The sequence below is a fragment of the Lissotriton helveticus genome, chromosome 2_1, assembly GCF_964261635.1.
Source record: "Lissotriton helveticus chromosome 2_1, aLisHel1.1, whole genome shotgun sequence".
Taxonomy (NCBI): domain Eukaryota; kingdom Metazoa; phylum Chordata; class Amphibia; order Caudata; family Salamandridae; genus Lissotriton; species Lissotriton helveticus.
In genome coordinates this window covers 997,536,332-997,561,357 of record NC_136059.1, presented here as the reverse complement: position 1 = coordinate 997,561,357, position 25,026 = coordinate 997,536,332, and the positions used below count along the sequence as shown (strand labels likewise).

At 43.3% G+C, this 25,026-nt stretch overlaps 1 protein-coding gene across 2 annotated transcripts in view; it reads right to left on the bottom strand.

Annotated features, from left to right (window-relative positions):
- The window catches only part of GDA (guanine deaminase), a 408,106-nt gene that overhangs the window by 177,721 nt on the left and 205,359 nt on the right, over positions 1-25,026 (bottom strand). For both annotated transcript variants that reach the window (XM_078675759.1, XM_078675760.1), the window contains one exon: positions 5,171-5,278. In XM_078675759.1, coding sequence (XP_078531885.1) covers positions 5,171-5,278 — 108 coding nt within the window. The remainder of the gene's footprint in view (positions 1-5,170; positions 5,279-25,026) is intronic.

Genomic DNA, 25,026 nt, shown 5'->3' with positions numbered 1-25,026 from the left:
ATCGTGATATTATTGCATTTACAGTGACTATTTCATGTCAGTCCCTTGAGTTTGGGTCGTACATTTTGGTTATTTGTATGCTATTATTAATTTTTAACTGCAAAGTATTTCATTAAAGAAAAATAATATTACAGTGGAGGACAATTAATACGATATGTTCTTTAGTTGGGCTATAAATTGTGAACATTTATAAGATATGCTAATATGTTTAATTTCTATAGATAGTTTTTTTTATTCCTCTTTCAATAATAACAAAACCATGATGTTGTTTCATTTCTAATGTCATTATGCCCTTATAAACTGGCAAATGCACTTCACAATACATGGGTTGAACTAAGTCAGTTCTGCTGAAAGGCATACGTCAGTTCTACGTAAAGACAAGACACAGTAAAATTGAATTCTAATAAGAGCATAGATTGATTATGACATAGTCTTGGAACAAAATAATTACACTGTACATTTGCGTCCTTGCATTGTTTTTGGCTTTATATTGTGCACTGGCAGGAGGGCACCACTGGAGTATTGTGTGCCAGGCTCTATCCTGGCCACACTTGGTGAATTGCTCTTAACCCCCAAGCAGGAAAGGCGTGCCAGTCTATGATCTGGATAGAAGAAAGCAGACAAGTGGTGTCCCTCCCAAAACTTACCTGGAAGGATTCCACCTTAGGAACGAACGTTACCTGCCAGAGAAATCGGCATCATGGTGGATTCCCCTCACACTTTCTCTCAAAATCACAGACACAAGAAACCTAAAATAGCATTTCATAAGGCTTCATTTTGAAGCCAAGTTGGTGCAGAATATATTCAAGACTGTTACAGCAAATATTAGAAGAATTGTGATGAATAAAAATGAGCAGAAAGCAAACAGTATCAAAATAGGCAACATTTACTACTAAGATTTTGCTAAAGATAATTCACACTAGGTCTGCCTTTAAGATGGGCGCAAAACATTCCTGCATACTTGTTTGGTGTGTGAAGGTGGCTTGAGGCCTGCGAAGCAAGGCTTTGCCTGTGCAAGCTCAGCGCCCTTCTGAAGAAACCCACCGCGGACGCCACGGACCTCAAGAACTTCCGGCCCATCTCGCTCCTCCCTTTTCCTGCCAAAGTCATCGAGAAGACCGTCAACAAACAACTCACCACCTTCCTCGAGACGAACGGTTCCCTCGACCCCTCGCAGTCCTGCTTCCGAGCAAACCACAGCACCAAGACCACCCTCATCGCAGCTACCGACGACATCAGATCCCTACTCGACAACGGGGAAACAGCTGCCCTCATCCTCCTGGATCTCTCAGCAGCATTCGACACCGTATGTCACCGCACACTAATACAGCGCCTCAGCAACACCGGAATCCAAGGGAAGGCCCTGGAGTGGATCACCGCATTCCTCTCCGGAAGAACCCAGAGAGTCTGCCTCCCACCCTTCCGATCCGCGGCCTCCGAAGTCATCTGCGGCGTACCTCAAGGATCCTCCCTCAGCCCCACACTCTTCATAGTCTACATGAGCCCCCTCGCAGCCATCGCACGCCAACACAACCTAAACATAATTTCCTGTGCGGACGACACCCAGCTGATCCTCTCCCTCACCAACGACCCCGCCACTGCCAGAGCCAGCCTCCAGTAAGGGATGAAAGACGTCGCGGAGTGGATGAAGCTCAGCCGTCTGAAACTAAACTCGGACAAGACGGAAGTTGTCATCCTGGGATCATTCCCCCTCCGCCTGGGACGACTCCTGGTGGCCCCCCGCTCTGGGCACCGCCCCCAAGCCCACGGACCACGCACGCAACCTGGGCTGGATCTTCCGGTGGATCCCCACCGAGACCAGGAAGACGGTCACCCAGGCTCTCGTCACCAGCCGACTGGACTATGGGTACACCCTCTACGCCAGGACCACAGCCAAACTACAGAAAAGACTACAGAACGCATCTGCTCGACTCATCCTGGACATTCACCGTCACAGCCACATCTCTGCCCATCTGAGAGACCTGCACTGGCTCCCCGTCTGCAAGAGGATCACGTTCAGACTCCTCACCCACGCACACAAGGCCCTCCACAACATGGAACCAAAGTACCTCAACAACCGCCTCACCTTCTACACACCCACCCCCCAGCTCTGTTCCGCCAGCCTCGCCTTCGCCACCGTCCCACGAATTCGCAGAGCCACCGCCGGAGGAAGATCCTTCTCCTACCTGGCGGCCAAGACGTGGAACTCCCTCCCCACCCACCTAAGGCTGACCCAGGACCATCTCTCCTTCAGGAAACAACTCAAGACCTGGCTATTCGAAAAGGGTAGCGGATCCCTCCCCCCCCTAGCGCCTTGAGACCCTAGCGGGTGAGTGGCGCGCTATACAAATTTACATGATTGATTGATTGATTGTAAGCTCAGCTTGTTATCTGATAATGGCCTTAATTTTGGAGAAAATGAGCGAACTCCTTGGAATGAAGATGCACCTTGCTGTTTAAGAACTGGAAACACTGTATTTATACTGTTTCACAAGCTACCACAAGAAAGCAACCTCATGATTCTCTATGTATTGTGCACAGAAAATGATGGGAATTCTTATCTATAACAGTCCACATAGGAAACAGCTAGAAATAAGCTCAACATTACACCGAGTATGAGCATGATAAAAGCATTCTGTAATACTGTAAACATTGACAGCATATTGTAATAACATAGATGAAATAAAAGCAACCAGCAAAAAGTGGCTGTGGGCCTTAGGCCATATACAAATAGTGAGCAGATCCCTACTGTGGTGGCAGTTTTAGTAACACTGCGTAAACATACAACAGAAGAGCACTGTAGAGGAAGACCCATTCAATACAGACGACTCTCCCTCATATTTAACCAGAACAAAGTCTATCCGTTAGGAAACTATTGTGGCAACCAAGCAAGGAGTTGGCCTAACGGCTAGAGCGGTCGACCTCAAATCTGGGGAACCGGGTTTGAATCTCGGCAATGGTGATGAACATCCTCTGATTCTGAGCAAATCACTTAATCTCCCTGTGCCTAACAAAAATGAATGTGTCATCATGTAACGCAACTGGTGCTATGTAAGCACTCTGATACCCGATACCTTCGGGTCACGTTCACGCTATATAAAACTCTGTATAATTGTTTTTTTTTAAAACTAATATTACAACACCCTCTCATAGAACATAATAGAGGTAGAGACTTAAAATAAAATCTTATAGGAAATAATATTGAATTAAATTGAATTATCTAAAATAGCTAAACATGTAAATGAATATAATTAAAATTTTTAAAAATATAAAAAGAAAATGTATATAATATTTAAATATATAACATATTTAACAAGCCTTTTTGAATTTATAAATGAATGTTGCATTATGTGTTATTAAAATATAATGAAATTACTTTTAATTAATTCAATAAATCACTTTAAATAATTATAACTAAGGCTCCCAGATTTCCGTTTTTACTGTTTTTTACAGATAAATACAGACAGAAAACAATGTTTCCTGTCTGTATTAATTTGTAAAAGCTGCAAATACTGAAATGGTGCTTCTTGTGTCTAGGCAAAAAGCAAAGCAAATAGGCAGCATGGGGAGTTAAAAAACAGGATGAGATTTCCTTAAATATAGGCATAGTTTAACATATATTTGTAGTATAGCGCTAATATATAACTGTGGGTGTTGTGTTTTGTTATATGTGGCTGCTTAATTTGCTAAAAGGTGACAGGAATCAACATATGAGTGTCCGTCTAAATAAATGTGCATATATACCATTTTACGATTCTATTTATTCGCAAAACACAAAATAACTATGAATAAATACCAATCAGATGGTCAAAAAATAAATATGGATAAATACAGACAGAAATATTAAAACATAAATACTGTAAAACCGGGAGCCCTAATTATAATTGGTAATGCATAATATTTTTTCTTTTATTTAGGTGGGAATTATTTTTTTTATTTGAAGTAAGTTTTATTTTATTTTATAAAGTTCAAGATTTATTTTGAAATTAAGTTAATAGTGCTGTAGCATTTCTTTACTTTGTTCTGCATTCAAAATCTATATATAAAATACATTTACATTAACATTTAAACAAAAAATATTATATGTGCATGTAAAAAAAGATTTTGGAGTAGTAGGCATTTAAAAAAAATCTTATGCAGTCCTGTTCCTTTAAAAAAAAAAAAAAATTACTTTATTAAAATGCAATCATAGACATAGTGGTCTGCTGACCCCAGAAGGCCACCAAACTTGTGAAGGCATCCAATCGTAGTGAGTTGCAACTTGTGACCTACCTCATTATTATTGATGAGGAAGATCGGATTGTGAACCAACCAATCTTTTTCCATTCTAAAAAAGTTGGTGAGCAATTTCTGACCACTTTTTGCAAATGGAAATTTCATACATCAGGTCCTTAGTGTGGTACGTTGAAAATGAGTAAATGCCCAAATATTGTTAATCGCCATAGCACCTGACGCTAAAATAAAGAATGCACACAAAAATGTAATATCAAATTAGAGCAGTTAGAATAAGTGCTGCCTATAAAGCACACACATTTTTGAACTTTTCGGCTTACAAATTGGCCTGAAGATGTTGACAAGCAGGTACTAGTTAGTGAAGATTGCACTGTATGCAGCTCTGATCTTTCTAGGATCACCTGCTACCCTGCACTATTTGCATTTCACAATGAAGCATGATGCTCTGACTCCTCAGTACATATGTCTGCTCCAGGGATTTGAGGCTAATATTGTACTGCACCATCAACTGTTCAATGCTTATTTTAATGTTTAGCCTTTAAAATGTTTTTAAAGTAATTACATTAAAACCCCAATTTAAGACCTCCAGCACGGTTTCCCCTCCCTACTGTTAAGTATCTTCTGGCATCCTAAATCAATATTATGATCACTTGTTTACATCATCCATTTAATAGCTTTCTAAGTAGTAGCAGATTTAATAGGCACTAGCATATGGCACTGTAGATACATCAATTCAAACATAAACATATTCACTTCTGACACCGACAATGCAGTGCCAGAGTGAAGATGTTAAACCAAACAGGCAAACAGACTATCTGTACATTGGTACTCTAATGTAACTACAAACATTTTTCAGCGTAAAGACTTAATGCATGCAAATTTCGTATGATAGATTTCTCACCCAATCTTCACAAATTATCATTAGGGTTGCACTTACCTGGATAGGGATATCCCAATCAGCCGCCATATTGCTGAGTTCGGACATCAACTCTTCTGTGCAGGAAAGTGCGAAACGTGGCGTTATGATCGGCTTCACCCTAGAATACTGTAAAAAGTGTACCACAAATTAATAATATATAATCATCACACCATAAATCCACATTACAAACTATTTGCGGTCCAACTCCGACTTGTACATTTTGATAGACATCAAAAGTAGACCAGCCCTGGTCTTTTGGTCTTGTTTTCTTAGAATGTATTTGTGATTCTGTTAGTGATTCACAAAAAGTTGAATCTGGTTCTATCGCTGCCAAAAAGAACAGGTGGTTTCATAACTCACTCTCACAGACTACCAGAAAAAAGAGATAAGCTCTCAAAAGGTCTCAGAGAAATAAGGAGGAAGTAGAATTGTGCAGGACGCAGTATAAAGAGGTAGTTAGATTGAGGAAAATGAATTAAAGGATAAATCCAGGCACAATGTCATTGCCTCTAGTTCTAACAAGATCATCTGTCTTTTTGGATCATGATAAGTCCAATTTTTTGTCCTATTTCGAACTCCTTCCTGGACCTGGCTATTTTACCAGATACCAGAGTCAAGCATTTTAATATTACATATGGTGTGGTCTGGGCATCTGATCCCGATTATAGTATTGTTGAAGACTTACAGATAAGGACAAGCATGTTATTTTCTTAATTGGAGGTGAGGTACGCCATTATTAGCAATCCTACTTGGCAAGCCGCAGGCCAAACGGTGTTCCCATGGATCTCTTTAAATGTAATATGGAGATATTGCCTCCGTTTGGGACCAAGTTCTTAATTTTGCCAGTGCAGTTTCCATTCCACCAACTTGGTCACAATTAATATTTGTCTTTGTTTTAAGAAAACAACAGTGATGAGCCACGCTGTTACTGCCCCATCTTTTTAAATGGTTCATGGTTTAAATAGCTGACAGAGTTGCACTAGAAAAGATTTTGAGTTGGGCAGAGGACAAACATACTTTTTCAGACTTCCAATATGCTTTTTTTCAACTCAACATCACGTAAGCAAGTTACAAGCATACTGATCTGTGTTACATATCCATGTTTAGTAATCCCACTATGGTCTCTGCGCATGTATTACAATGTAGATAGTCCGACAGGAGTAAATGGTCCACAGTATGGACAGGTAAACAAAAGTAACTTTAGGTCATAACAGGCCCTTTGAATTCAGTGTCAACCAGTAACCGGGCTCTCTTTCTCCTTAATCAGGGAGATCTTCTTTAACTCTTGCAACTCATGGAGCAGAGTGTCTAAGTCTGCGGCTATGGGGACCCTGCGCAGCCCTCGAGTCTTTTCCCGCTGGAGCACCACAGACTCAACTTTACTCCAATTAAGGGGCCGATTACGATCTTGTTCGGAAAGCATTCCTACCGCATCGGTCCCGAAATGCTTTTCGGACGACTCGGATCGGATGACTCCGACCAAGCGATTTGGATGTATCCGGATGGTTCTGGATACGATTCGGTCAGACTCCCATTGACTTCAATGGAGGCCTGGGTTCCGTACGAGATCACAGGCTCCCATTCAAGAAAGGGGTGGCTGGGGAAAATCGTGCACCCTGTGGCAAGCACCCCATGGTGCCTGCCACACTGTGCATTGTTGGAAAGGGGTATCCCCACGGACCTGATCGGAGGGCCCTGGGTGAAGGGGGGTCTGCTACGGGCCCCGAAAGACAGATTCCGGCAACCAATTAATTCAGGAGAAACCGATTTGGAACAGCTGTCCGAATCGGTCATCATAATCGATCGCTTGGAAACTGAGTCCATAGAGCTGTACGATTCGGCTCCGAAAGGCTCGACCTGTACGAATACCTATCGGAAACGATTTGGACAGCTCTTACGGTTTCCGGGCATTGTAATTGGTCGTTCGGAATTGGGTACAATTTGGCCGGAAACAAGGGATTGGGATCTGATTCCGCAAGCCAAAATCTGATTAGGAGCCCTTTCAAACGAGATCGTAATCGCCCCTAAGTGCAGCCGCACACGAGTGCTTTAACCCTGGTAACATGTGGGCCTTCCAATGCATAGCAATGGACCTGCGGACTTTAAGCAACGCCAGGTCTATGAAACGGTTTGCAGTGCTCCCTGCTTTCTTATGCTTGAACAGGGCTAGGGCTTCACTCTCCATGGTGCATAGATCTTCTCGCCCAGTGATGTCAATCAGTGCGCCAGTGACCTCCCTCCAATAGTGTTGCTGCCATTGGCATTCCCAGAACATATGAGCAATTTCAGCCTCTGGTGCCTGACATTGGGGGCAATACAAGTCAGACCCAAATACCCTATGCAGTCTTGCTGGAGTGAGATAGGCTCTATGTAAAATGTTATGTTGAACTTGGCATTACGAGAAAGTTTACATGGATATACCAATATCCTATTGCATTCTTTTTGTATAATTTCTCGGCCTATGTCTCATTCCCAGCTACTCCTAGCTAGTAGCAAGGGGTCCTGGGGTGTAAATGCCAGGGCTCATGTGAGCCAGGTAGTCAGCCAGTGGCCTCCGACTATAGTGTGAATTGCATGAACCAATGAGTGCTGCTCCAACTCTGTGTCAACTATCTGTCATTGTTGGTTCATTTCAGCTATCAGTCTGCCATAAGCCAAGAAATGACCTGCCAGCAATTCACAATCAGTCTGTAATTGCTCAAATGGTATGAGTACACTATAATGGAACACAGTGCCTAGTGTCATATGCAGCAGCTTCACATACTGACAGTCCCTTCTTCCCGACTAGGTGCTGGAAAGGCCAGATGGAAGTGATGCAAATCTCAGGGGAGTATTGTGTTAGGGTCAGCATTTGCATGGTTATAGGGGTGACCAGTATAACGCTGCTCAGTAGCCATGCCAGTAACTGGCCTGACATGTCACCTTCATCATGCATTTTGCCTGATAGGCCCTAAAGCCTAAACATTGTAGATGCTCTATTAGTTGGGCATGGCACTCCGTGGCTCTCGCCAGAGCCTGTCATTCAATGAGATCTGCACGTGCTGCCACTTCCAGGGCTCCTAAAGATGTCTGGACTACATCTCTATGAAGGCCTGCCCATGTGCCCACAACTGCAGAAGTCTACCTTTTGGTAAGGCATCCTGATACTGCTCAAGCATCTTAGGAGACAGATGGTCCACATAGGCTTAACAAAGCTCGACTGGCAGCCCATCTAATCCTGGAGTCTTACTCATGGCTGCCACTTCCAGGGCTCCTAAAGATGTCTGCACCAAGTCTCTATGAAGACCTGCCCTTGCACCTAGAACCGCATGGATGCACTGCCCTTGTAGGACCACTTTCAGTGCTTCCCATTCCACTGATCTGGAGGTAGCTGTGCGCCAGTTCTCTGTCAGGTAGTGGGAGATCGCCTCACCGGTCATATCTCAAAATATCGGGTCCTCCAGCATTGTCAGATGCAACTGCCATGTGGGGACCGGTGGACGAGGTGCACCCTATTCAAGATGCAATTGGAGCGGGTTGTGATCTGAGAATGTATTCCCTAAATATTCATCATTAATTGCCTGTAGTTGGGTGGCCGTGTCACAGAATATTCGGTCCAGGCACACACGAAAATCATGTGGGGGTGAGTAGTAGGAGTATTCTCATGCATCTGGATTTAGGGCGTGAAAGCTATCTAGTAGGGACCAGTGTGTGAGCCAATGGGAGAGACAGGCCATAGTTTTTACTATGGGAGAGGTCGGCAAAAGAGCATATGAGTGATATAATTGTGGATTTAAAACACAGTTAAAATCTCCCTCAAAAATCCAAAGGATATGCACCCTTCTGGTAAGGATGGAAGTAAGGGGGGCAAAAAGGCTTCTGTGCTGCATTCAGTGCATAGATACTGCCTAATAGAAGGGGCCAGCCATCTAGCTGACCCTCCACCAGGATATATCGCCCTTCAGGGTCAATTTTTATGGCTAAGCATCGAAAGGGAACCAAAGGCTTAACCCATACCCAAACTCACTGGGCAAAGCCTGAATACGTAGTGCTGTACTCAAGCCTGTCTCAGAAAGTTTGTGATTGGGAGCCTGAGGAGGTGGGGATCACAAGGTGGTTGCAGTTGACAGCGCCTGGATGTGTTCTTCTCCAGCCTGTGACGGCACATTTGACTCTGGGCTCACCATTTCCACAGTTTCAGCATTTCCCCTGGCGCTGGGTTCCATCCGGTCGGGATCGTGGCATTAGCGTTGTTGGAGCCGAGGACTATATCGATGCTGCTCCACCCAGTCCTAGGTGTCCGCCGGCTTAGTGAAGAAATAGCTGGACCGGTTTACCTTGATCTTCAATTCTGTTGAGAATAGTAGTAAGTAGGTCAAGCCTGCTTGTCTCAAGCGTGTCTTCATTCCCAGGAAAGAGTCTCTTCGGTGTAGCACAGCCAGAGTGTAATCTGGAAACAGGAATATATGTGTGTTGTCATGCAGTATTGGCTCTGCGCCTCAAGCTGCATGTAGGTTGGTCTCCTCGTCACTATAGTTCATTATTCTGGCCTGGTAGGTACTCCCAGTGGCGGCGTTGCACCGGCACACAGTGGACACATTCCACAAGATAATAAGCTGATAGTTTCACGGGTGCCACTGCTTGCCCCTACTATGTCTCGAAGAATAGCACAGCGCCGGAGCTCTTCGCCCCCTTGGTGAAGCCCACGATTATTAGATTTTTGTGGTGGAATCGCCCCTCAGAATCCTCTGCTCTGTTCTCCAGCTTATGGACCCTGGCCTTGAGGGACCACAGCTGCCCTTCTAGGTTAGACACTGTGGGGCGAATCTCATCCAGTGTGTGCTCCACTTGCATGACTCGGGCAGTAACTTTTTTTGGATCATCATGCAATAGTCCTAATTCCATTGACACTGTGTCAACACTATTTCATAGATCCTGCCTGGTGTTAGCTTTAGCAACAAGAATTTTGTCTAGATTAGCATCCGTTTGGGCTGTGGGTGGTTTCTGAAGTGGCATGACTTGCTTAGTCTGTTCAGTGGGGCCGGCCTCTGGGCGCCCTAGCGGCTGAGAGCCCCCCTCCTTGTCGTCCCATTGCTGTGGGTGATTGCCAACTAGCACTCAAGTTGTAGCAGTGATGTTGGGCTAACAGACTCCTGGAGAGGGGGGAACGTGTTAGTTTGATGGGTACCTGCTACCTCTGGACCTGTCTGTGCTCCGACCTCCACCACAAGACCCAACGCCGTTGCGGCATGTGCAGTCCCAGCGATGATAGTTTTACTTCATCAGTGCTCCTCGATGAGCATCCTTGGTATGACATAATGATGACCTGCACGAACAGGGGCTCACAGGGACGCTAAGTGATTCATGGAGGAAGTCCGGAGGCTGTTCACAGATGGCCATCGCCAGGTGCTTCAACTGGAGCCTCTAGTCTGCTGCAGTTCATCCGTCATGTTGGGATCCGCCTCACCGCGCATGGTTGGCCAAGGCAAGGGGGGGCACAAGCAATCCAGGTTCTGCACAGGCCCCTGCAGTGGCAGCCAGCAGGGTGGGAGAGAAGGCAGAAAATAAGGGCTGGGCACGATGTCAGATCTTAGAAGAGGAGGAATGAATATGTGGTTACTAGAAAGGATCTAGGTGTTCCCTGCCGCACTCTATCAAATTCATTTGATAAGAGGCACACCCGTACCCGTAATGGCTGCATCAGGTTGCTAGTTATTCCAAATGGAGGGTTGTTCAGGCAGTGCGTGGGGGGAGTCTCCTTCAGAAGCCCAAGGGTGCACGGTCACTTACGCGGCTATCCCACAACGCGGGCCGCTGCTTGAGGCGTCTGGGCATCAACGGTCTCGCATACTGCTTTGCTTGCATCCATCAGCCCGGGTGCAGTTCCTTCTGTGGACACCAGCTATTGCTCTAGTTTTAAGAGTTCAATGGCGCGATCTGGGCATCTGGCACAGAAGGCGTTCCTCAGTAAAAAGTCCAATATTATCAAAACAGAGGGGGGAATCCATCAACCCTCACTGGGTGCTGCTTGTGCAGAATGGGGGTCAAAGAAGTTCTATGGCCGTGAAGTTGCAGTCAAATCAGGGTGTAAAGCCAGCCCAATCAATGTCACCCACCTCGCTCAAGCCGGGCCACTCTCATCAAGGCCTTGGTAGCATCAAGGCATTATTCTTGGGGTGGCAGTCTGGGAATGTCAGATTGGGGGTGTGGCCAAGGGGGGTCTCATTTCATAAGGGAACTGCATGTGCAGTATGAAGACTGCGGCAGCCAAGTGGCATAGGGCACACTGCTGTGGCTCATCACGGCCCCCTGGGGGGAAGAACCTCCAGGTTTTGTTGGGGCTCAGCACTCAGTCTCCAGGGCCTCCAAGGCCTTCAGGCGGGTGTGTCCCCATTCTAATGTTGGTGGGCAGCCATGGTTTCGCACAAATGCCTGGCTCAATCATCAGGGCCAGCCGGGGTATCACAAGCTCAGCCCACACTGCTGGATGACTCCCGTCCAGGTCGCGCAGTCACTGCTGAGTCAAAGTCGTAGTGCCGGCCTCTCAGCAGTTTCTGCAATCTCTGAGGCAGTACGAATGATGCCGTCTGCTCCCTTCAGCTCAGGAGTCACCTGTCAAGCCTATCAGCAGCCGAATGACTCTGAATGCTGCCAGATTGTTGGGTCGCTAGCCGGAGCAGTCTTAAAATACGACCGCCTTCCTGCCTTGCCCCCTTTGACTTCCAATATTGTTTTAGAGCTGAGTTGGACACCATAGAACACTGCCTCTTTACCTACTTATCGAGCAAAACCCTTATTAAAAATTAAATATTACACTTACCCTTCATTAATCTGGACTCAGCAATTGACCCAGTAAACAGGCTTACACGTTGGTTCCTTTGTTTTACTATGGGTGTTGACTCAAATATTATTTATTTTTTTACATCCTCACAATTACCTATCTGCATGGGTCCGTTTTGGGTCAAAGGGTGAATGAAGAGAATTTTTTTATTGGTATGAGGTGTTTGAAAATACTGTGGGCTAGCCCTATTTTATTCATTTTATATTAACAATTTAGAATCCTGTCTGGTGTGTGGGAACAAGGATGTTCCTCAGGTGGGAAATAGGACAACCCCCCCACCTTACTTTATGCAGATGATGCTGTAAAAAAAAAACAGGCAACAAATGGTTTTAAAAAATACCTGAGGGATTTGTCTTCTTTACGGATAAATATAATAATAATAGGCATTTATTAAGCGCGCAGCTACCCCAACGGGGGGTTCCGGTGCTGGATGGTCAAAACCTTACTACAGACGTTGCAAAGTCTTTTGTCATGATTGCAGTCCTGACACATACTAAAAAAAAAAATTCCATTAAGGGTCATCGCTTTGAGAAAGTCAAGGGTTTTTCGTATTGAGGTGTCGTTTTTTATAGTGCCGTTCAATGTTCTTAACGTCTCTGTTCTAGACGGATAGCTTTTGTCCATTAACTCTTCTGTGTGTATTATTTTGCTAGTAGGCTAGGTAGGAATCGACTCCCGCACATGATCACTCTATATAACACTAAGGGGGATATTTACAAGAAAATGATGGAGTGCAGTTACGCTAATTTTGGCAATGCCACACTCCAAAATTATCAAATCGCAGGGATGAGCCGTATTTATAAAAATACAGTGCACCCCAGCGATTTCCCTAGCGCTGACACTACAAAAGCTCCCAAGCGCCATGTTGCAAGGGTACCTATGTTGCAGGGCCGATTGTTTATGTGCAGGAAGAGACACCATTGTAAATATGGGGAATGGCACAACACCACCGGAACGTCAAAAAATGTGATGTTCCGGTGGCATTAGGGGCTTGTAAATATGCCTGTGTGTGACTGTAGCCTGCTATGGCAGAGGATTTCAGAGGTATGTTGCCCCTTGCCCTTTTCAAGTAGATTCGAACCAATGTTATATGTATTTTCTATCAGTGCGCCCAGCCAGCCCACAATTTTTGTGCAATGAAGAAAATCGCCTTTTATTAGACATAGTTCAGCTTACCCCACTTTTGCTGTGGATCTCCTTGGGCTAATCCCTGTACTAGTCTAAATAGGCTAATTTCTAAAGACCTTACATCTTGGGAGCTCTGTAGCAAATTTACACAGAATCAGGCATACCTGATATATTTGACCATCTAGAAACTTTATGAAAAACGAAAACATCTGAGCTTACGCTGTTTTCTTCCCAGATAAGAAACAAACTGTAGAGGTCTTAGAACTCACTAAATCAAATGTTAAATTTTCATCACACTTTCATCATACTTCTCTCAATGAAACCACATCTTTATTATGTACATGACAACTGGGATCGTTATTTGTTGGCATGTTTAAGGATAGCGGTTATTCAACATTCTTTGTCATTTCCCAACGGTTGGATGGTCTATAACAATATTACTTCCTATCCTGGTAACAATGCATCTTTGCAATGCACTATACACGTTCTGTTTTTGTAAATCTTTTCTAGTTCCTCGTCAAAGTTTCTTGTTCCTGTTGTTAAATATGGTCATTTTGTACAAAGTAGACTAGTTTTTCTGTTGTATCAGTTGCTTAATAGCCCTTTAGTATGTTTTGGTGTTAGCTGTTTCTTGTCTGCCACTATTAAGATTGAAAATATGATGAATTGTAAAGCTCTATGTACATTTTAGTGTTCTTATAATTTGTTTCTGGTGTGGAAAGTTTGTATCAGATTTCACAAAATATGGAAAAATAATTGTATCATGGAGGCCAACGATAGTCTTAACACCACTACTAAGTAATATGTTCCTACAGTTTAAAAAAATCAAATAATGATCTTTACCCTGTTTGGGAATTAATGCCAAAAGAACATCCAAAAAAGTACTTTTTGCTACGAGAAAAAAAACGAGCTAAACTACAACACTCAACGAGATACGTCTGTTGCCTTTTGGAGATAAATAGTCAATGCAGTGTCCATGAGGCTATAGAACTTTTTTTTTTTTTAGAGAAATTATGTCCATTTGTATCTAATGTTCAGTTTTTTCAATAATTTAAAAGCCTTCATCCAGTTTATTTTGGGGAGGGTCTTGCTCTTAAAAGACAACCAGAGGGTTATCACATTGATCAAAACACTTCAAACAGAAATATGTTCCTTTTTATCATTCAAATAGTTTGCTTATATTCTGCTACATTTTATTTTACCAGCTGACTTAAAGTATTCTGTTTACGTTTCGATTTAACTAAAACCATAGTAGAAGATCTTTTAGTACACATGCTCTAAATATTGAATTTCTTTATGTGACCCCTCATTTTTCTTTTTTGACACATAGGACATTATAAAAGCTCTCAAGGCAACCGTATATGCATGGTTTACAGTTATCACACATAGGGGTCGATTCCGATGTCGCTCGGAAGGGCTCCGAATCGGATTCAGGTTTGCCGAATCCGATCCCGAGCCCTTGTTTCCGACCGACTCGTTCCCAATTCCAAATGACCAAGGATGATGCCTGGAAATCGTAAGCGCTGACCAAATTGGTTCGGGAAGGCATTCGGACAGGACGAGCCTTCCAGATCTAATTCGTACAGCTCTATGGGCTTGGTTTCCGAACGAGCGAGTACGATGAACGATTCAGACAGCCTTTCCGATTCAGTTTGACTGGAACAAAATGGCTGTCGGAATCTGTCTTTGGGGGCACGTTGCAGGCCCCCCTTCATCCGGGGGTAATCCGAATCGGGCCCATGGGTCCCCTCTTCAAATCCATGCACAGTGTGGCAGGCACCATGGGGTGCCCACCACAAGGTGCTTGCTTTTTGCAACAACCCCTTTTTTCAATAGGAGCCGGTGTTTGCGTTCGAACACAGGCTCCCATTGAAGTCAATGGGACCCCAACTGTATTTTATCCGGAAGCACATATATGCATCGTACTCGCTCGGTCGGACTCCCCCTCTGCGAGTCCTCCGGAAAGCATTCCGGAACTGATTCGGTCGCAATGCTTTCCGAACGAGATCGGAATCGGGCCCATAGAAGTATTACTGAGGTAATTAAGTGAAAAATATTCAGTAGCAAAGATGGCAAATTATTTACTGAAAACAAAATCAAAAAATAAAACTTTACTACATCTTTATCTACCTACACTGAAAAAGGCCCACCCACAAAAGTAATTTTGGTTAAACTTCTGCTATCTGACATTATAAGCGATCTGTTGTTTTGTGGTATAGATACCAGATCTGCAAACTCTGGACACAATAATAATTGGTCTGTAGACATCGGGCCACATTTTATCAGCTCTCGGTGTACACTAGGTAAAACCACTACAGGGGCAGAGGCTGAGGATGGGAGCGCTGCCCTGCCCCACCTGGCAGCACCACAGGTAGGGGATATACAGTGCTCCCCCAGAACAGACTCAGACTCCTCTTCCAGGAAGGACAACTCTGGGCACTGGCATGGCCCAGGGACGAATGCAGCTACCATTCCCCACCCAAAGAACAATGCTAAGGGAGCAGACAATGCTCCTCCAGCCTCAAACACCACCACCTTGGCTTACCCTGACCCTACTCTCCCCACCCCATGTCCCCTGATCTCTCAAAGAAGGAGAGTGCTGGGCCAATTGCAGAGTCCGGAGCTGCGTGCTACCCCATTTTCTCAGTGTTTGGAGAAAATTTCAAGTTTTTAATATTGTGATACCATAATACTGTTCATATCATTAAATAGAACATACCATGGATTAGAATATGGCAGATAAGAATATAATTTTTAGTGCTGTATTTAGTATATTAAAGATATTATTGTAAAAAATATTGTTGTAAGCAATATAAGTAATTTAGGGGCATATTATCAAGCCCCAGCGATAATTATCGGTAAGCGCACTTAGCGCTAGGATAATTATTGCCGGGTAACGTGGATTTTTATCACTGAGATAGCGTGCTATCAGCAACGCTTATCTCAGAAGTGATCAAAATCCTCGCGCTAACTGCCAAATGAGAGATTATCGCTGGAAAACCAACGATAATCTCTCGAAGTTTGGCGTTAGCTTGGTGATAGGGGCTCACAAACTTAGCCATGATATCCACCTTCCATAGGATATCATGGCTAAGTCAGGAAAATACCAGGTGTAGAAAAAGCTGCGCTAACCGGGGTTAGCGCTGATTTTTTAATCGCTAACAGGATTAGCGACATCCTTGATAATAGGAGAAATGTCGCTTAACAACATTTCTCCTATTATTTTTCTCTGGAACGCCCCCTTTGCATCTCATTAGAGATGCAAGGGAAAGCGTAGAGAAAAAGGGTGCTAACATGCGAATTTGCGGGTTAGCACCCTGTTGCTGATAGGGAGATAATTTTATCTCCGCTTTCTTGGCTTTTAAAGCCGAAAAAGCAGAGATAAATCCCTTGATAATATGCCCCTTAGTGATTTGTACGTTTTTGTAATGTTTGTGTTATTGCAATGTTATGATGATAAATAGTTTACTTTTCATTTAAGTTTCTCATTTTTTTAATTGGATATTACAATTTAGGGGCAGTTGGAAGGGCTCCAAATCCGAATCGGGTTTGCCAAATCCGATCAGGAGCCCTTGTTTCCAACCAACTTGTTCCCAGTTCCGAACGACCAAGTACGATGCCTGGAAACCGTTAGGGCTGACCAAATTGGTTCGAAAAGGCATTCGTTGACCCTTTCCGGAGCAGATTCGTACAGCTCTTGAACTTAGGGACCCATTAGGATCTCGGGCGGATCGCCACCACCCGCATGGCGGTGGCGATCCACCCGAGACCCGTCCCCGCCCGCCACCCATTTCCCCCGCCATATTACTATGCGGGGGGACCGCGGCGGATGGAAAGACCGTCTGCGGCTTTTCCGCCCGGTCAACAAGTCGACCGGGCGGAAAAGAGTTTAATATAGTGGTAGTGTCTGTGAGACACCGCCAGCCATATTACTATGGGGGCGGAAACATGCCTTTCGGTGGCGGCACTGCCGCCATGGAAAGGCATGCAGGAATTGCTTGCTGGGGCCCGTTGCGAGCCCCCAGGGACTCTGGGGGTTGGGGGTGCACATGGGGGGTACCTATGGTAACACCCAGCAGTTCCATGCACAACGGTGCCTGCCATGTTGTGCATGGAAGTGCACCACATGCCTTCCTGGCATTGTGGCTGGTGGTGCTGAGTGGGCCTGCCACTGTGGCGGGCGCATCCTAATGGCCCCACGGGACCCCCGCCCTTATGGCGGGTGGTCCCACTTCACGATAGGATGGCGGGCGGACAAAGTCCGCCTGCCATCCTAATGACCCCCTCTGTTTCCAAACGAGCGACTACAATGACCGATTTGGACAGCCTTTCTGATTTGGTTTGCCCAGAAAGAAAAGGCTGCCGGAATCGGTCTTTGGGGGCTCGTAGAAGGCCCCCATTCACCTGGGGCCATCCGAATTGGGCCCGTATGGGTACCCAAGGGACCCACTCTTTCCAGCCAGGCACAATGTGGCAGGTACCATGGGGTACCTAAACAACATAGGAGCGTCAAAAATATTTTTCACATAAAATACTACTCCACCAAAAGGTCCACCCGAGACACAGTCTTGTCAGGAGGAAAGAGGGAGAATAGTGAAGAAAAAGCACAGTATGAAGAAACGAGATCTGAGGTGAGAAAAAGAACCCTCAAACACCAAACACGTAGGTGTTTATTCTCATCATTGGGTTCTTAAGTATGAAAAAAAGGGGGGGCAGCCTTTTAGGCCCTCAAGAGAAAGTGCGAATTTAAAAGGAGGTATAGCAGTTCCTAATATCCATTTTAATAAAGGGATGGCCTACTTCCATTAAAACAAGTGAAAATTCGGACATTATAAGGAAATAACAATGAAAACCAAATGTCCTTTACATAAGAAATATGAGTGTGGTCAACATGTTTCTGCTTAAATCGAGAATCAATCACTCACAAATATTTTTGACGCTCTTTTGTTGTTTAGGTAAAATGGATAGGTTGGGGTATAAGAGCGTTATTGCTGTGGCCCTTGCTCTCTAATTGTTTTGCAGGTACCATGGGGTGCCTGTCACATGGTGCACGATTTTCCCCAGCCACCCCTTTCTTCAATTCGAGCCTGTGTTCTCGTTCGGAACACAGGCTCCCATTGAAGTCAAGGAGAGTCCGACCGCATTGTATCCGGATGCATCATACTCGCTTTCCGAACGACATCGGAATCGGGCCCATAATCTTTCATGTTTTTTAATAATTATACTTTTTTGAGGAAATGTATATTTTAATTTGTAATTTTTTAGTAAGTAGCAGGACGAAGGTTTTATATGGGGAAAATTGCAGGAAGATTTAACCTAGGGAGATTTTAAAAAAATTACATTTTGAAGTTTGAATAAAAAAAATATATATTTTATACATTTTGCAATATGTAAGAATATTGATAAATGGAAGCGGTCAAAGATTTTATAGAATGGTTTATAGTTGGGAATTATTTTGTTTTACTTTCCAATCCTTTCCTCAAAATGGTTTAGACTGGAGAGGAAATAGTAATTTTTACCCTTTAATGTCCAATATATTTCCCGAAGTGGTTTAGATTGGAGTGAGAATAGTAAATATGACCCCTTTAGTGTCTAGCATCTTCACCCAAATGGTTTAGATTGCAATTTTGACCTCTTCAGAATCCAACAGATTACCCAAAACTGGTTTAGAATGGAGAGGCAATAATAAAACTGACCTTTCCCAAATTGGTTAGGTCGGAGCTGGAATAGTAATTTTGACCCATTCAGTGTTCAACACATTCCCTAACAGTTTTAGCATGGAGAGGGAATAATAAAAAAAATGGCATATATTAGAGTGGGTAAAGTATGTATTGTGCGTCTCATCTACACTTGTTATCAAAAAGATTTTCGTTTTAGTGGTTGTACTATATTTTAAAAATGTAATATGTAACTTAATGGATAATGTATTGCACAGAGCGATAATATAAATAAATTGGATTTATTGAGTTAATGTATGTTTTGAAGTGTTAGGTAGTTTGTAGTGTTTGTGTGTTCTGACATTTTAATAGTAAACTTGCATAGTTTCACATATATTTTGATACATTTAACGTATTTAACACTTGCATGTACTTTTTTTATTCTTTACATATACGTTTATTTACTAACAATTTGAAAATAACAATATCTCCCATACTTTTGTTGCAAATATATTTAACATATTTATTTTGTAATGTTATTACATTTTGTAAAGTAATTTATACCACACATACATATGTCACTGACCATGTCATGAATGATCTAATATGTGACATCATCAGCAGTGGATTGTGGGTGCGCGAAATATAGTTAGTAAAACTAACTATATAGGAGCAATTTCAATGGTTTTGTATGAGTGAAATGTCCAGCTAACTATAACACCCCTAAAACGTATAGTTTTTTGAGTGAATTTCAAAGGTTTTTTAAATACTAATTCCTAACTATATAAGGCCTCAAACCTATGGTTTTTTTCAGTGAATATATATATATATATATATATATATATATATATATATATACATATATATATATATATTTAAGGAGAAGCTTTAGTTTTTTGAATATTTCTTGGAAAATAGGCCTTTGATTTAAGCCTCAAACTACTAGAAATGTATGTCTGCAACTCATCCTAGTTGGTGTGCAGATAACATATCATGTTGGAAATATCGAACTACAGAAATATCGAGTCCTAAATGTCGTGAGTCAGAAATATTGACAGAAAGAATATAGCTGATCAAGAATGTTGATATGAAGATAAGAGATATATTTTTAAAAAATATAGACAACATTAATATAGTTTGCAAAAATATAGTGGTTTACAATATTGTTTTTTAAATTAGTGTTATGCATTTTAGTAGATATTTTAAATGTATGTGATGTATTTTTGTGTATAATTTTTGTAATGTTTTTGATATACGTGTTAAATTTTTTGTAGTTAGCAATTTTATTTTAATTACATTTTGTATTTTTTAATTTCATAGCGGGTTGTGGGTTTATAGGAGAATAGGGTCAGAAGAAATTTAATTATAATACATTTTTGATATTTTATTATTTATTAATATTTATTTAATTGAGATTTTATAGTGTTAATTGTGGGAAGTAATTTATTTTTAAGTAATTATTAATGTGTGGTTAATTAATATTAATTATTAATTGACCATTAATTATGGTAATTGGAGGGGAGGAGCCAGGTCGAGGACCAAGATGGCCGCACGGACTCCCGGCTCCGTCGGCCTCCGTCTCCCACCACCATATCAGGCTTCCTAGCCGGCGCCCCAACTATGCTCCCGCACGGCCGAGATAGAGCGGCGCTGATCCATGCGCGCCCGAGTGCTCTGACGGCTTCCTGGCCGGAGATGTGTCGTCTCGAAGATCGCGGCCCGCCCCCGACATGAAACCGGGGTCTAGGGTGCTGAAGTGCCCGGCCTCAACCTCAACAACATCGGCAGGGTGTATGGCGGAAGTACCGGTCTGGCGAGATGGGGACTCGGATTTTCCCGATTTTGACGGCGATCCTCGCACATTATTGCGGCACTGGTGATGCTTGTTCCGCCGTTTTCTGTGGACGCTCGAAGGGATAACCCCCCCCCCCCACGTCTGTGGCTCCGTAACTGTTTGCCTTGTGCCAACTGAGTCACTCCTGACGGAGGTGAGTGTCTCCCAAAGACCCCCCATTTCGATTATTTGCCAGCTACCTGATGGGCAGCCTCGGGGCCCGTTTTATCAAGTGAGGTGCACTCTGTGGTGGGAACGCCTTACACGCAATGGTGCCTGAGAAGGTCTCTGACTTGATCCTGAATTGCTCTGCAGGGGCCACGTGAATGATGCGATTTGACACCCGGCGTGGATCGGCCTGGCATGATGAAGCTCCGCTTGATGCTGGGACTGGCGTTACTGGGGGAGAGAAAATGGAATTGCGGTCGGGAGACATCATGGCGGCCATTACGGCCTTGTATTCCTCTTGCAACACAGGATGTTACCGTGGGGAGTGCCCTGGATGCCGACGTGCGAGGGGGTCGTCTCTGTGGAGCGGATTCCGCCCCGATGGATGGCCCACTAGAGGCTGTGGGGCATGGGGCTTCTTGGCTGACGACTCATGAGTACCCCGGGACTTTGTGATTTCGGGGCCGGATGGAGGCACCTTGTGTGCCCATGCCTGACAGGGGGGCAGCAATACTGCGCGGAATTCTGCGCCTACGGCGGAGACGGAAGATCTTACGAAGGTACTACTTCCAGGAGCGTTACTTTGTTTTCAACATCAGCCGATTTACAGCGACGGGCAGCGGTGGCGCTACGACATGTCTTTTGTACTTTGTTTTGGACTGGTGGTAAAGAGGGAGCACCACCACTTGCGATCCTTGGTAGCCCTTGGGCATGTTGATGACGACGTCCTTCGACCGACATTATTGTATACTACCGTGCCCCGAGATGACATCCTCGTCCCAGTCTGGTATTTTTGACTCATTCACACCTGTGGCAGCGGGTCTGGGCTGCATCAATACTTTGGTCCGGGCAGGCCTGGGTTAAGAATCGTAGTGCTGTTTTTTGTGTGCGGCTAGTGCGGGACTTTTCACCTAGGTCATTGTTGCGCTCATGGTTGGCTGGCGAAGATTGAACCCACTCATATTACTTTTATTGTATTGCTCTCAGCTTTCTACATAGGGTGGGTATTCTTTGTGGTGGGGGAGGGGGGTGGGTGTGGGCTGGGGTCTGTCCTGGTGTCCTCCTCCGTTTTCTTTCTTCCCTCTTTTGGGGTCTTCTCTTGTTTCTCTTGGCTTCCCCGCCATTCTTCCCTAGGTTGCTCACTGTGCTTTCTCCTGGTTCAAATTGCAAGGGTGGGCGTTTCTTTAAAGTTTTGCGTTACAGTGGGCACATACTGTATTGGTGGGCGGACTGTACTGTTTATTGTCTATCCTGGTTATTATGCGCTAGCACTAACACCCTGCCTCCAATAGTCCTGACTGTGAAGATCCTGATCAATTCTATCCCTTTGCATTGGTATTATTTGACTGTACGAAAGTAGATCCTGCTCTCTCCTTGAACCTTTCAAAAGACACCTCTTCTTTACTGGTACCGGTATGGTACGGTCATTATCCTGAGCTACAATAGGGCATTTGGGAGGCGAAATGTTGCATGCTTATGGCTTTGTTGATTTGCTTGCCCGTGATTGTAACTGCTTTACGTACCTCTGCAGGGGAGGAGGGGGAAAGAGAGGGAACAATAGTGGATAACATGTCCTGGGGGGGTCGCTAGTGACGGGGGGTTACGGAGGTCGGGAACTTGTACTATCGATCTCCTCTCTTATGTATCTTTTACTTTCCTTCTTTCGGGTGCTTCTGGGGCGACAGGCACGCTGTTAGTGGGGTAGGCCATAGCCATTACGGTGATGTAGGGTGGCGGGTGTTGGGGGGGGTTTTGTTATTTTAGTTTGTTTTGTTCTATGGTCCCTTTCTCTCTTCCTTTCTTAGTAGGGTTGGCTATATCTCCTTCTTTCATCCCTTTCTCTGTTGAGCATCTGCACTTGCCTCCACTTTATTGTTTCGGAAGGGTGGGGTTTTTAGGATGATGCTTTCGTCACAGTGCTTGCTATTGTTTGACCTTTACTCCTGGCCTGCCCTCGGCGGGCGTAGTGTGTTTTAGGCCGTATTGCTCATCACCGACTCCCGATTGCGTGGAGGGTTACGTCCCTTCTGTCTCTTCTTGTATGTAGTGTGATGCCTTCGATGATATAGCCACAGCTACTTCTTCAAACTATAAAACATGAAACCTCTTTCATCCTTGTGTTTCGTGGTGGCTGCAACTATGTCTTATGATTACCCCGTGCTTATTCATTGAGCCGTGAACATGTACAATGCTTGTTTCTATTTCCAGAGTTTGCGGCCGGCCCCCGTGGTTGTAGGCCTGCGCATGTACTGCTTTGATCGACTCAATAAAGGTTTTCCAAAAAAAAAAAAATTATGGTAATTGTGTAATTAATTTAGGATTTGGGTTGTGGGGTTTATAGGGGTAAAGGGCAGGAATAATTTATTTTTAATTAATTATTAGTTAGTTGTTAATTAAGATTAAATATTAGAAAATTAAATACGGAAATTGTGTAATTACATTTAGGTACAGGTTGTGGCGTTTATAGGGGTAAAAGGTTGGAAGTAATTTAAGTTTAATAATTAATTATTAGTTGTTAATTAACATTAATTAATTAATGGACTATTAAGTATGGAAATTGTGTAATTCATTTTAGGTGCAGGTTGTGGGGTTTATAGGGGTAAAGGGTGGGAAGTAATTTATTTTTATTTCATTAATGATTAGTTGTTAATATTAATTAATAATTGAAAAATAAATATGGAATTTGGGTAATTAAATTTAGGTGCAGGTTGTGGGGGTTATAGGGGTAAAGGGTGGGAAGTAATTTATTTTATTTATTAATTAGTTATTAATTAATATGAATTAATTAATTGAAAATTAAATATGGAAATTAATTGTGTAATTAATTTTAGGTGTAGGTTGTGCGGTTTATGGGGTAAAGGGTGGGAAGTTACTTAATTTTTCATGTGTTTTAATTTGTTTTTAAATTAATATTTATTTAATTGATAATTAATTATGTTAGTACATTTTATTTTTAATTTAGATTTGGGTTGTGAATTGTGTGGTGTTATAGGGTAGGATGTAAATAAACTGTATGTAATAATGTTTTTGTTCATAAATAATTTCTAACACAATTTTTTTGGGGGAAAATCTTTTTATATTGTATTTAATATAATATTTTTAGGTATTTGCAATATGTAATTAACATCATAAAATGTTATTATGTTTTAAAAGTTTTTAATATTAAATACATTTGTATTTTAATTCTTGACATATTTATATATTTTTATTGGGAACACTAATTTCTATCTCTCCGCAATCCAACACTTCCCCTACTATATCACTCACTGGAGTGGGAATAGCAATTTTTTCCCCTTCGCTATCAAACTCTTTCCCTACTGTTGCACTCATTGGATTGGGAATAGTAATTTTATCTCTCCACTATCCAAAACCTTCCCTCCTGTTGCACTCATTGGATTGGGAATAGTAATTCTATCTCTCCACTATCCAACACTTTTCCTACTGTTGCACTCATTGGAGTGGGAATAGTAACTATTACCCCTTCGCTATCCAACACTTTCCCTACTGATGCACAGACATGAGTGGGAATAGTAATTTTTCCCCTGGCTATCCAACGCTTTCCCTACTGTTGCACTCACTGGATTGGGAATAGTCATTTTTATCCCTCCGCTATGCAACACTTTGCCTACTGTCCTGTCACACATTGGATTGGGAATAGTAATTCTATCTCTCCACTATCCAACACTTTTCCTACTGTTGCACTCATTGGAGTGGAAATAGTAATTTTTACCCCTCCGCTAGCCAACACTTTCCCTACTGTTGCTCTCACTGGAGTGGGAATTGTAATTTTACACCTCCACTATCCAACACTTGCCCTACTGTTGCACTGACTGGAGTGGGACATTAATTTGTACCCTTCCGTTATCCAACACTTTCCCTTCTGTTTCACTCAGTGGAGTGGTAATAGTAATTTTTACCCCTCCACTATCCAACACTTTCCCTACTGTTTTACTCACTGGAGTGGGAATAGCAATTTTTACCCCTCCGCTATCAAACACTTTCCCTATTGTTGCATGCATTGGAGTGGGAATAGTAATTTTGACCCCCCCCCCCCCCGCTAGCCAACACTTTCCCTACTGTTGCACTGACTGGAGTGGGAATAGTAATTTTCACCCCTCCGCTATCAAACACTTTCCCTACTGATGCACTGGCTGGAGTGGGAATAGTAATTTTTACTCCTCTGCTAGCCAACACGTTCCCGACTGTTGCACTCACTGGAGTGGGAATACTAATTTTTACCCTCCGCTATCCAACACTTTCCCTACTG